The sequence below is a fragment of the Pagrus pagrus genome, assembly GCF_965226575.1.
Source record: "Pagrus pagrus genome assembly, chromosome: 20".
NCBI lineage: Eukaryota > Metazoa > Chordata > Actinopteri > Spariformes > Sparidae > Pagrus > Pagrus pagrus.
Genome location: NC_140207.1, coordinates 2,978,744 through 2,993,097, shown reverse-complemented (window position 1 = coordinate 2,993,097; position 14,354 = coordinate 2,978,744). Strand labels below are relative to the sequence as shown.

General features: G+C 44.1%; 1 protein-coding gene across 6 annotated transcripts in view; it reads right to left on the bottom strand.

The window, feature by feature from the left end:
- Positions 1-14,354, bottom strand: part of LOC311249883 (NACHT, LRR and PYD domains-containing protein 3-like) — a 140,720-nt gene that overhangs the window by 85,678 nt on the left and 40,688 nt on the right. Inside the window, exons 10-15 of one of the 6 annotated variants that reach the window (XM_084341251.1) lie at positions 10,561-12,415; positions 8,727-8,900; positions 6,230-6,403; positions 3,728-3,904; positions 3,096-3,269; positions 1,449-2,191 (exon numbers count right to left, since the gene is read on the bottom strand). The exons of 2 other annotated variants lie outside the window; for them this stretch is intronic. In XM_084341251.1, the coding sequence (XP_084197377.1) occupies positions 2,182-2,191; positions 3,096-3,269; positions 3,728-3,904; positions 6,230-6,403; positions 8,727-8,900; positions 10,561-12,415 (2,564 nt within the window). In that variant the 3' untranslated portion in view covers positions 1,449-2,181. Of the gene's footprint in view, positions 1-1,448; positions 2,192-3,095; positions 3,270-3,727; positions 3,905-6,229; positions 6,404-8,726; positions 8,901-10,560; positions 12,416-14,354 lie in introns of those variants that run through there. 3 more of the 6 variants (XM_084341249.1, XM_084341246.1, XM_084341247.1) reach the window with 3 other exon arrangements.

Here is a 14,354-nt window from a genome sequence, read left to right as displayed (position 1 = left end):
CATGCCGCCGAAAAGCATGGACAGATTTGACCAGGGTCCAGGTTCTAGTCTGAGCTTTGTGGGGGTCTAAAAGTACCCCTAACCCTAACAAACATGAGGGCGGAGCCACAAAGGATCACAGCACAGCAGGTGTGTTTAGTGAGCGAGAGAGAGAGAGAGAGAGAGAGAGTATACACCTGCATCACTGGAACAAACATACAACAGTTTTTACACAAATAAAGAAATATATTCATGTAAAACGTTTGTCGAATGAACCAGTGAGCCCAAACAGATAAGTGTGTGTTGTAGACAGTGTTTCATGAAGTTTATAGTCAGTCTTCAAACTGAGCGTTTTGTAAGGGAGTCTGGTGACTTTCTACACATTATTTGTCCCCCAAAGAAGCAGCCTACTAGTTCATGTTCACTGGATTTGTGTAATTTGACACGTTTGCCGTCAATACATTAATAAATTTGGTGTAAAAGTTGAAATCAGTAGAAACGGTGAGTTCAAACAGCTGACGGGAGGCAAGACGCACCTCAGACACAGAAGCAGACAGGATGCACTTTAAACATGAAACCACACAGCTTTTACACACAAACAGACACTTTTCACGAGGAAGGAAAAATCTTAATGTAGCACACTTAATGCTGAATTTACAGGAAGGGACCAACGAGTTAAAATTTGCCATTGCTGTTTCATAAAGTCTGTTCAGTTTCTCCTCATGATGCAACAACTCCTAAAATCACACGATTTTGTAAGGGAGTCTGGGATATTGTGGAGAATTCACTTGTTTACATGGGCCAGGTATATTTAGGGAAACAGCTCATGATTTTCCCAGGACGGGTGGACTGGACTCCCCTGTCCCCCCTTAATATCCACTGATGGTGCTTGTAGCTGCAGTAGTAATAGTAGTCGTGCTATTTATAGTAGTTACACAATGATTGCTACAAGGAGCAAGTAGCAGAAGTAGTCAGGGGTGGAAAGTAACTGAGTACTCGAGGACTGTACTTAAGTGCAGTTTTGAGGCACTTGTACTTCTTCTGAATATTTAAATGTCACTCTGCCTCATACATTTACTGCACTACGCTGGAAGTATTTGAGGTTTTACTGCAGGACCTTTAGCTGACGGCTGTTAGCCTACAAGTTATTTTACCTGCACAACATGATCTCTGCTCCAATGTTTTTCATCCAGGATTATTGTACTCTTTCCATTCAGCCAGCAGCTGGAGGTAGATTTTCCACAACAGCTGCCGATCTTATAAAAAAACACTGGATTGTTAAAAACTCAACCGGTCGTTTCCAACCTCTTTGGCTCGTGACTCCATATGAAAAAGCAGAATCTAGTTGGGGCTCCTTGTCAAATATCAGAGGTCTGTTAGTTGTTAGCAGCCCCCTCTGAACCTCTGTGATCCATTAAATACCAGAACTGCTGAGCTGTTTCTTAATTGATTACATTGATCAACACAAGTGGAGCCATCAAAATATTGTTTAATACATTTTTTGCTCATTACAGAAGAATAAACATTTGACTTTAAATTTCATAATAATATAAAGAGATTCATATGAAATAAAAATCTGAACATACAGAATAAAGAACGTGTACAGAAATAATCTCGCACTGATGAATATGATACTGCAGACTTCTGCATTCTGACATCAACCTCCATTTTACAGCATAATGTGAAAATGAACAGGCGTTCTCCATCATTCAACAACCAGTAAGTGTATAAACACAGACTGACTGAATGAGGAACAGAAAGACAGGACGTGATGCAGACTCACGTCCAGGTTCCAGGTGGAGGAGGTGTCTGAGTGTGGAGCAGAAGGAGTGGAGGAGTGTCAGTGTGTCTGCAGAGACTGTGTAGAAGGACAGAGCAGCAGCAGAGCAGTCCAGATACACTGATGATACTCTGTCACATCCACAGGAACACAGGGACGATGCTGGACTGGACATTGTGTGTGACAGTGGAGCTGATCTCAGAGCAGTTCACACTGCAGCACTGACAGTCATCTCCACTTGTTGCGATTGGTCCGTCAGTCACTGCTGGATGAAGCTCTCCTCTCCACTCCACCTCCCAGTAACACGGCCCAGTCAGAGCCTCTCCACCCACCAGCTGATGGTGCTGCTTCAACCTCTCTGGATCATCAGGACACAGCTGATCCTCTCAACACCTCCACCTTCCTCACCACTCTGACTGAGATCACTCCCAGCTGATGAGAGAAGCAGAGAGACAGTAAAGTGATAAATGAGCGTTGACAGAGACTCCCTCCATCAGCTGTAGGTCAGTGATATAAAGACCAGCAGGACTTCAGTCCTGTTCAGACCACAAGTGGAGCGGCTGTGTAGCGTAGCCAGCTTCCTGTCAGCTCTCATGTTAACGTGTTGGAGTGAAGCTCACAGACCTGCAGACACTTTGGACATCAAGTGTGTTTACTCTGCAGGTTTCACTGAAGGACACAGTGGAAATAAACTGCTGACAGTCCCTGAACGCATCATGACTGCAGGAACACAGATATTCACTGCTCTCTTTAATGATGGACGGCTGTTTGGGTTCAAAGCTGTTAGAAACCAGCATCTCTATTTATTATGTTCAACATCAGCTGTGGTTTGTGGACTTCAGCAGAGGTTCTGGTCCGTATACAGACCACATGGTTACTAAATGTAATGATGGTTCTCTGAAATAAGAGCCAGTGATTTGCAGGCTTCAGTCAGACTGATCTGAGAGCTGTGACAAAGATGAACTCATCAGTTGTTCAGCGTTGAAATGAGAGAACAAACACTTTGAGATCAGATTTGATGCTCCGACAGTTTGATGAATGAGGACACTGTCTCTATACATCCTGTGATGCTGTCAGCTGTGATCCAGCTTTATTTCCTGTAGACATGAACACAACAACAACAGTCGTCTTCACATCGACTCAAACACACCATCACAACAAGCTTCTGATCTGATTGGCTGACTGCTCTCTCTCTCTGTCCAATCATGAAGCCTGTCACCGTTCTCCTCTCACAGCTTCACTGAGGAAAGCAGGAAATACTGGATCTTTACTTTGATACTGTGTTTAGTACAATACTGCTGAAACCAGCATGAACTGACTCCAACCCTCTACTGACCTCAGAGTCTCCAGTCGACAGTCTGGACTCTCCTTCAGATCACACAGCAGCTTCACGTCTGAATCCTTCAGGTTGTTTCCCCACAGGTTCAGCTGTCTCAGATGGGAGGGGTTGGACTTCAGAGCTGAGGCCAGAGAAGCACAGCTGATCTCTGACAAACTGCAGCTCCTCAATCTGAATAAAGAATAAATGATGTAATAAAGATCTGTTTATATTCCATCAATGTTCAGTTGTTTAATGTGCAGTTCAACATCACTGTGTCCTCATCAATCAGCTGTATCCTAAAATGACTGAGTGACTTTGTTCTTGTGTTGTTGTGGATCATCATGTTGTAATGTCAGCCTTCTACAGACATCATCTAAATGTCACCACATTCATGTCAACACATGTTGTCAACATGCTGCTGAACTCTGCACCCTCTTTAACACCTGTCCCAACACTACAGTATCCAGAACCACATGAATCCAATTAGAGTCCAGACTGAATTCTGCTGACAGACTAAAAAAAGAGCTGTTGTGAGTTGTGTTCAGACAAACACAGAAAACAAGAAGAGTAAAGGATATTTAAAAGTTCTGTTGTGGATTTAAATCAGGTAGATAAACACTGCACAAGAGCAAAATACATGAACTGACCTCAAGATCTCCAGTCTACAGTTTGGACTCTTCAGTCCTTCACACAGAAGCTTCACTCCTGAATCCTGCAGCTTGTTGTTGTTGTCCAGGTCCAGCTCTCTCAGATGGGAGGGGTTGGACTTCAGAGCTGAGGCCAGAGAAGCACAGCTGATCTCTGACAAACTGCAGCCCCACAATCTGAATAAAGAATAAATGATGTAAGTTGAGAAGACAATATTCCTGCTTGAAATCATTCAGTGATTAATAACCTGTTCAAAAAGAAAATGAGAAAATGGAAACTCCAAACATCTGAACCCAACAGGACGCAGGTTAAAACCTCTAAAATACAAAAGGTGACAAAGAGCTCTCATTAATATTAAAGGTCCCATATTATGACAAACTCACTTTTTCTGGGATTTGGGGTGTTATTTTGGGTCTATGCTGCTGCCACACGCGTACAAACTTTGAAAAAAGACCATCCGTGCTTTTTTGAGTGAGATACAGATGTCTGACGGTGTCTTGCCTGCAGTTTCCAGATGAGCGAGTCAAATTTCTGCCGGTCGTCGATGTGAGTCTGTTTGTGTGTGCTAACCGCTTCACATCGGACTGCTTCAGTAACGAGGGTCAGTACAAAGCTGGCTAACTAGTGAGCTCCGCCTCGGTCCGCTATGCAACGATGCTTGAAGCGAGTTTAATGTCGATAATATCACGAGGGAGCTCGGTTGTCACAGTGAAAAGTCTGGAAACATGTGCAGACTGGAGACAGAGACTATGCGGACAGTGTCCAAGAGTTTGGAGACTGTTGGAGACAAACACAGCTTTCGCTAGCTGCTTTCAGCTGTTACCTGTTGCAGGTCAGTGGGGGATGGGAGCCGGGTGGTTGTGTCGGGGAGTCCTGCTAACAACTAAACTATCAGGTCACACACACACACACACACAGTAGCCAACTTCATATGACAAATGTAGACAATTTTTATTTATTAATCATAATCAGAAATATTCGATCTTGTTTGGGGGCTTCACATAATAAACAAACAGAACTGGTCTATATGGAGGTTTTAATGGTCGAAACACAGACGTTATGACGTGAACCCTATGTTGCGGTACACAAAACAGAAAGATCGTTGACTCAAGGTTTAGTGTTTGCCTCTTTATTTCCTTTTGCCACCAGCTTTCCTGTTTGTGTACAGGTTAGTCCTCCGTTTATGAGAGTGGCAGAGCGGCATCGGACTTGAGAGTTAGTGGGCCTAATGCATAACTGTGGTTACTACTGCGCACGTCTCTTTGCTGCTATAATAAACATTTGCTTAGGATTGTGACGAACAGGATGGAAACTGGTAACAAACAAACGTGCGGTTGAACGACAGCATCTCGGCGAGCCATAGCGACACATCCACCGTAAACATTAGCACATGCTACCGCTAGCCTGAACGCATCCTCTCCCTGAGAGGGGCGCGTGTTAGGACGGAGCTCATTAGCATAACAGCTGCAGAATCAGAACCAGCTGCTCTCAGCAGAGCTCAGTAGAGCCACTTTCAGACAGCTGATATTCAGGACCACTGATGGGTTTGGGGGCAATACATTTCTAATACAGTGCTGTTGGACCTCTGACAGCTGTGTGGAAGTGATGAAAAACAGTATAATATGGGACCTTTAATGACGACGTGCTGCTACTTCAGTAAAGACGTGGTGACTTCACCTCTTAAACTCTGCAGCTCCACCAGTGGCTCCATCTATACAAACTCATGTTGTGAAGCCAAACAAATAAAAACTCACAAAAACTGATTTTAGATTCAATTCAACATCACAAAGTTTCCAAAGATGCAAATATGTCAGGATGAATTCTGGGGAAGAGTAAACAAAAGACATCTACTGTGTTTTTATTCATTTTAATTTAGGAAAAGTGGAGTCAGAAGATCAAATCATCTCCAGTTTAAACTATTCAGTCAGTATAAGCATCATGTAGCTTCATAAATCTCTGATCCCTCTCAGATGGGAGGGGTTGGACTTCAGAGCTGAGGCCACAGAAGCACAGCTGATCTCTGACAAACTGCAGCTCCTCAATCTGAATAAAGAATAAATGATGTAATAAAGATCTGTTTATATTCCATCAATGTTCAGTTGTTTAATGTGCAGTTCAACATCACTGTGTCCTCATCAATCAGCTGTATCCTAAAATGACTGAGTGACTTTGTTCTTGTGTTGTTGTGGATCATCATGTTGTAATGTCAGCCTTCTACAGACATCATCTAAATGTCACCACATTCATGTCAACACATGTTATCAACATGCTGCTGAACTCTGCACCCTCTTTAACACCTGTCCCAACACTACAGTATCCAGAACCACATGAATCCAATTAGAGTCCAGACTGAATTCTGCTGACAGACTAAAAAAAGAGCTGTTGTGAGTTGTGTTCAGACAAACACAGAAAACAAGAAGAGTAAAGGATATTTAAAAGTTCTGTTGTGGATTTAAATCAGGTAGATAAACACTGCACAAGAGCAAAATACATGAACTGACCTCAAGATCTCCAGTCTACAGTTTGGACTCTTCAGTCCTTCACACAGAAGCTTCACTCCTGAATCCTGCAGGTTGTTGTTGTCCAGGTCCAGCTCTCTCAGATGGGAGGGGTTGGACTTCAGAGCTGAGGCCAGAGAAGCACAGCTGATCTCTGACAAACTGCAGCTCCTCAATCTGAATAAAGAATAAATGATGTAAGTTGAGAAGACAATGTTCCTGCTTGAAATCATTCAGTGATTAATAACCTGTTCAAAAAGAAAATGAGAAAATGGAAACTCCAAACATCTGAACCCAACAGGACGCAGGTTAAAACCTCTAAAATACAAAAGGTGACAAAGAGCGCTCATTAATATTAAAGGTGCCATATTATGACAAACTCACTTTTTCTGGGATTTGGGGTGTTATTTTGGGTCTATGCTGCTGCCACACGCGTACAAACTTTGAAAAAAGACCATCCGTGCTTTTTTGAGTGAGATACAGATGTCTGACGGTGTCTTGCCTGCAGTTTCCAGATGAGCGAGTCAAATTTCTGCCGGTCGTCGATGTGAGTCTGTTTGTGTGTGCTAACCGCTTCACATCGGACTGCTTCAGTAACGAGGGTCAGTACAAAGCTGGCTAACTAGTGAGCTCCGCCTCGGTCCGCTATGCAACGATGCTTGAAGCGAGTTTAATGTCGATAATATCACGAGGGAGCTCGGTTGTCACAGTGAAAAGTCTGGAAACATGTGCAGACTGGAGACAGAGACTATGCGGACAGTGTCCAAGAGTTTGGAGACTGTTGGAGACAAACACAGCTTTCGCTAGCTGCTTTCAGCTGTTACCTGTTGCAGGTCAGTGGGGGATGGGAGCCGGGTGGTTGTGTCGGGGAGTCCTGCTAACAACTAAACTATCAGGTCACACACACACACACACAGTAGCCAACTTCATATGACAAATGTAGACAATTTTTATTTATTAATCACAATCAGAAATATTCGATCTTGTTTGGGGGCTTCACATAATAAACAAACAGAACTGGTCTATATGGAGGTTTTAATGGTCGAAACACAGACGTTATGACGTGAACCCTGTGTTGCGGTACACAAAACAGAAAGATCGTTGACTCAAGGTTTAGTGTTTGCCTCTTTATTTCCTTTTGCCACCAGCTTTCCTGTTTGTGTACAGGTTAGTCCTCCGTTTATGAGAGTGGCAGAGTGGCATCGGACTTGAGAGTTAGTGGGCCTAATGCATAACTGTGGTTACTACTGCGCATGTCTCTTTGCTGCTATAATAAACATTTGCTTAGGATTGTGACGAACAGGATGGAAACTGGTAACAAACAAACGTGCGGTTGAACGACAGCATCTCGGCGAGCCATAGCGACACATCCACCGTAAACATTAGCACATGCTACCGCTAGCCTGAACGCATCCTCTCCCTGAGAGGGGCGCGTGTTAGGACGGAGCTCATTAGCATAACAGCTGCAGAATCAGAACCAGCTGCTCTCAGCAGAGCTCAGTAGAGCCACTTTCAGACAGCTGATATTCAGGACCACTGATGGGTTTGGGGGCAATACATTTCTAATACAGTGCTGTTGGACCTCTGACAGCTGTGTGGAAGTGATGAAAAACAGTATAATATGGGACCTTTAATGACAACGTGCTGCTACTTCAGTAAAGACGTGGTGACTTCACCTCTTAAACTCTGCAGCTCCACCAGTGGCTCCATCTATACAAACTCATGTTGTGAAGCCAAACAAATAAAAACTCACAAAAACTGATTTTAGATTCAATTCAACATCACAAAGTTTCCAAAGATGCAAATATGTCAGGATGAATTCTGGGGAAGAGTAAACAAAAGACATCTACTGTGTTTTTATTCATTTTAATTTAGGAAAAGTGGAGTCAGAAGATCAAATCATCTCCAGTTTAAACTATTCAGTCAGTATAAGCATCATGTAGCTTCATAAATCTCTGATCCCTCTCAGATGGGAGGGGTTGGACTTCAGAGCTGAGGCCACAGAAGCACAGCTGATCTCTGACAAACTGCAGCTCCTCAATCTGAATAAAGAATAAATGATGTAATAAAGATCTGTTTATATTCCATCAATGTTCAGTTGTTTAATGTGCAGTTCAACATCACTGTGTCCTCATCAATCAGCTGTATCCTAAAATGACTGAGTGACTTTGTTCTTGTGTTGTTGTGGATCATCATGTTGTAATGTCAGCCTTCTACAGACATCATCTAAATGTCACCACATTCATGTCAACACATGTTATCAACATGCTGCTGAACTCTGCACCCTCTTTAACACCTGTCCCAACACTACAGTATCCAGAACCACATGAATCCAATTAGAGTCCAGACTGAATTCTGCTGACAGACTAAAAAAAGAGCTGTTGTGAGTTGTGTTCAGACAAACACAGAAAACAAGAAGAGTAAAGGATATTTAAAAGTTCTGTTGTGGATTTAAATCAGGTAGATAAACACTGCACAAGAGCAAAATACATGAACTGACCTCAAGATCTCCAGTCTACAGTTTGGACTCTTCAGTCCTTCACACAGAAGCTTCACTCCTGAATCACTCAGACTGTTTCTACTCAGGTCCAGCTCTCTCAGATGGGAGGGGTTGGACTTCAGAGCTGAGGCCACGACTTCACAGTCAGTCTCTGAGAGTCCACAACCAGAAAGTCTGTGATGACAGAGAAAATAAAACTGAAGGTCAAATAAAATCTGACACTTTATCTAAAAAACAGACATGAACACATTTGGCTGCAGCTCAGCTGGTCAGTTGTTCAGCCTGAGCTGGTCAGTCATTGATCACAAGGTGTGTGGTTTGAAACCTGAGCTCCTCCTGTCCACATGTCAAAGTGTCCTTGAGCAAACTAATGATCCCTCAATGGCAGCTTTAGACCAAAGTGTCTCCCAAACAAGCTGATGTGATCTGTGTCTGTTAAACTTTATTTGAACATGATGTCACTGAGTGCTACAATCACTGGAGGTTGTAACAGCACTTGTATGTATTGACCTCAGTCATGTGCTTGTATGTAGTCTATGCATCTTTTAATATCACTCTGCTTTTCATCACAGATTGTTTTATTATAACTTCATAGTGAATAGTTTTACTCAAGTGGAGTTCAGCTGTTTAACGACATCATTTCTTCTTGTAGTCTGGTGATGATAAAATCTCTCCACTGAACTGGACCTGCTGAGTTCTCCTTCACTGGCAGGATGAACCCTGATGTTGTCCCAGGAGCTGAATGTGTGATAGCTCTGGAGTTTACCAGTTTACAGACCAGTCCATTCAAATACTACCAGAGAGAGAGACAGAGAGAGCGTCCTCAGTGTTGATGAGTCAAACTCATTTATAATATAGAAACACGTGAGAAAAGAAACTGATTATAAGGAAGTAAACAATGTAAAGTTGCTCCTTTTATTCAATGAGAATGGAGAGGGAGATTTTTTTGCTTTCCAAGAGGGAACATGTCCTCGATTGACATCCTCTCAAATCAAGCGATAATAATAGACATGTTAAACACTGTGAGAATGGACGGATCAGTCCTTCATCCTTCCGGCTATAATACCCTGGTCTCTTCACCACTCCTGTGGCAGATTGTTCCCTCACGTTGGGTGATTATACCTGTGCTCTTGCTAAACCTCAGTACATTATCTCAGTGTCATCTAGTGTTTTGTTGACTACGTGTTTTGTGCTCCAGTGTTTTTTCTGTGGCTAGACGCCATCTCGTTCCTGTGTTTTTCCCTCTCCACGTGTGCAGATCCTCAGCGTCTCTCAGCTCAGCTCGCAGCTTCACCCATCTGCCTGGACTCTCTCCATCGCTCCATCCTGCCTGTCCTCCTCGCTCCCAGCACCGACTTGTTCACCTCAATAAATCACCTTTGAATTCATCTCTATCTCAAGTCTCTGCATTTTGGGTCCGACTGAAAACCTCAACCCTCACAGATCCAGCAGATCACAGATATTACATGTCTGTGTGTCTGTATATAATAAGAACAATAAACAGACACATTATAGAAACAAAGTGCAGAAACTCTCTCCACTGTAACAATAAGACTGTTGTGATAAAATGACTGTAACAACATGTTTCCATCTTCCATCACTTGAAGAGAGTTAGAAGATGAGAGAAGATACTTTTTTTCTTTTAGATATTTATAGTGCAAAACACAAACAGTACTAATATTTCAGAAAGCAAGTTTTACTTGTTTGACTTTTATAGAGCTGAACTTTTAGACTGTGCATGTGTGTAACGTGTGGATCTTTAATACTGATGACGTCAGCTCAACATTGTTTTATAATGTAATAAACACACAATGATAATCTTATCTGGACTCACTGAGCCTTCCTGCAGTTCCTCACAGCTGGAATCAGTCTCCGTCGTCCCTCCTCTGATGTTTTGTACTTCTGCAGGTCAAACTCATCCAGAACCTCCTCTGACATCTGCAGCATGTAGGCCAGAGCTGAGCAGTGGATCAGAGAGAGTTTCTTCTCTGATCTGTTCTCTGACTTCAGGAACTCTTGGACCTCCTGATGAACTGAGTGGTCGTTCATCTCCATCAGACAGTGGAAGATGTTGATGCTCCTGTCAGGAGAGACATCATCTCTGTTCATCTCCTTCAGGTTGTCGATGGCTCTCTGGATGATTACTGGACTGTTGCCTCTCTGACCCAGCAGACCTCCTAAGAGTCTCTGGTTGGACTTCAGAGAGAGGCCATGAAGGAAGCGAACAAACAGGTCCAGGTGGCCATTTTTACTTTCAAGGGATTTCGTCATGACTCTCCTCAGGAAGTAATCCAGGGACGGGCCAGAAAAAAACTTAGAGATCTTCTCAAAAACAGACTTTGGTTTTGAGTCCCTGAGTGTGAAGTCTTTTAGGAAAGCCTCCAGGACCTCTGTGTTCCTGCTGGTGTGACAGTGGAACATGTAGACTGCAGCCAGAAACTCCTGAACGCTCAGATGAACAAAGCAGTAGACTGTTTTCTGGAAGATCACACTCTCTCTTCTGAAGATCTCTGTACAAACTCCTGAGTACACCGAGGCCTCTGTGACATGAAGACCACACCGCTCCAGGTCTTCTTGGTAGAACATGATGTTTCCTGTCTCCAGATGTTCAAACGCCAGCCTCCCCAGCTTCAGAAGAACTTCCCTGTCAGCCTCCGTCAGCTCCTGTGGACTCGTCTCACGTCCCTCATCGTACTTCTGCTTCTTCCTCTTTGTCTGGACCAGCAGGAAGTGTGAGTACATGTCAGTCAGGGTCTTGGGCAGCTCTCCTCTCTGGTCTGTAGTCAACATGTGCTCCAGAACTGTAGCAGTGATCCAGCAGAAGACTGGGATCAGACACATGATGTGGAGGCTCCTGGAGGTCTTGATGTGTGAGGTGATTCTGCTGGACAGATCTTTATCACTGAACCTCCTCCTGAAGTACTCCTCCTTCTGGTCGTCAGTGAAGCCTCGTACTTCTGTTACCCTGTCAACACGTGAAGGAGGGATCTGATTGGCTGCCGCAGGTCGGGAAGTTATCCAGACGAGAGCCGAGGGAAGCAGCTTCCCCTCGATGAGGTTTGTCAGCAGCACGCTGACTGATGACTTCTGTGTGACATCAGACACGACCTCATGGTTCTTGAAATCCAGTGAAAGTCTGCTTTCATCCAGGCCGTCAAAGATGAACAGAAGTTTACAGACAGCGAGCTTCTCTGCTGTCACCTTCTGTAATGTTGGATGGAAAACATGGAGCAGCCTGAGAAGACTGTACTGCTCATCTCTGACCAGGTTCAGCTCCCTGAACGAGAGCAGAACCAGCAGACTGACATCTTGGTTTTCGGAGCCCTCTGCCCAGTCCAGAGTGAACTTCTGCACTGAGAAGGTTTTTCCAACTCCAGCGACGCCGTTGGTCAGAACCACTCTGATGCGTCTCTGTTGGTCAGGTGAGGCTTTAAAGATGTCGCTGCACTTGATTGGAGTGTCATGGAGGGTCTCCATCTTGGAAGCTGTCTCTAGCTGTCTCACCTCATGTTGGGTATTAACCTCTTCACTCTGTCCCTCTGTGATGTAGAGCTCAGTGTAGATCCTGTTGAGGAGGGTTCCACTTCCTGTTTCATCACTTCCTGTCTCAGTTCCTTCAGTCACACGTTCACATCTCCTCCTCAGACTGATCTTATGTTCATCTAACACCTCCTGCAGACCAACATCCACTAAAAAAAGGGAGAAAAGTGTGAGTCAAAACAAAACACAACAACAATCTGCACATTATTTTCACTTTCATTTAAAAGGACCAAAATAAGAATATATAAAGCAGTAAAGGTGCTGCTGTATGTGCACTGGCCTTCTACAGGAGGGCTGTAACGGGAGAGCATCCCATTTCTTATCTTTCAAACAAACTTGATAGCCTTTAGAAATGGTACTCAGCCACTGAGATGGAGGCATTGGCACTAATGGCTCCAGGACTTGTTGAGCTTTCTGTCAGCTTGTCTGCTGCTCCTGTGGTTGTTTTTACACGTTACAATCGTCTCGTTTTATTGGTGCAGTAGTCCAGTTTTGGGGGGGATTTGTTTCTGTTAGGTTTAGTTCTAATGTTGGTTTGGCTTCGAGGGCAGAACCAAGATCCTACGGCCCGTTGTGGGTTGTTCTGGCTTCTCTTCTCTTGGTTGCCCCATCCTGCCCCCCCCAGCAGGAACTGTGCACTTCTTCAGCCTGAAAACTTACTAGAAGGCATTCAGTTGATTTGATGAAGCGGATGTACTTGCTTGCTTCTTGTGATTTTGGTGTTTGTATCTGACTAAGTCTTTAAATAAATACACTGCCCAGCAAAAAACACAAAAAGTCATGTTGGGAACGACCACATGGTTGTGACATCAGAACGGCCTGCGTGTAGCCTAGCGCTTAAATGCGGCCTCCTTGCACTAACAAAGCCTGGTAAACAAAGGAAAGTGCACTGACCCTAATGTCCAGCAGGCAGCGCCTATTTCACAGTCCCCCCAGGTTTGAAAGCTCCCATCTCCCATTGTCCGTGGGCGCGACTGGAGGAGATAAGTACAGCTGCACCCATTTCATCGCCAGTCCCAGGTGTAACGTGTTGCTGGAAGCATCAGCTTCCCTCTACACAACGGTTACACAAAGGGACCCTACCCTCGTAGGCCACAGTCTCTCATCTCGCTGGACAAGCCAAAACTGCCCCGTGTTTACCAAACACGCTCCGGATCCAGAAAAGACGCTGTGCAACCAGTTTCTTTCCTTGCCTGCAGAAGGAGGATTTCTCCTCAAAACGCCTGGGGCCTCATGTATCAATGTTGCGTACGCACAAAAACGTGGCGTACGTCATTTTCCACGCCAACGTTCAGATGTATCAAAAGTGAAATGACCGTGGAAATGTGCGGTGCCCCACGCCAGCTTCATGGCTGGCGTACGCACGTTTCTACAGCTATTGTTCCTTTGGCGACACTTTGAGGTGATGCTGGGAAACTGTTAATTATGTGAAAACATTTGTCCTCAGAGTAATGTGCACATCAGAGACACGAACAATTAACACACACGTGTTTGCAATCATATGGATCATAAATCATAAATCATAAAAGCATGCGCAAAGTGATGAAAAATGGCATGAACAATGGCAGCCTTGGCCTTGTTAGAAGACATCGCAAATGGTAATATCAGACGTGAGAGGGTGTTTAGAGAACGGGAAGATCTGTTGGCGAATGACGACAACTGGCTCATGAGTCACACATGTTGCTATAAAAGCGCCATCACAGGGTGAATTTGTTTTCGTCAACAGGAAACATTTTTATTCAATTAATGTTCAAATAATATGTGATGCGCAAATTCAGCTCACCAACATCGTGGCAAGGTGGCCTGGTTCAACGCATGACTCGTTCATTCTTACCAATAGCATGGTTGGTAACAGGCTGGAGGCTGGCACGGTGCGCGATGGGTGGCTTCTCGGTGAATAAATCTGTTTAATTGCGCCCTGTATGTAAACCAGCACAATGCCCATTTGGGGCATTTGTGCATACAAATATGTGCATTTGTTTTTCCCTGGTGAAAATAGAGCGGCAGAGCTATCTAACTAGCCCTTTATTGTCTCGTTGTGTTCAGTATTTGTGTCATTAAACGCGTGCGTAAAGTTGGAAATGTCAC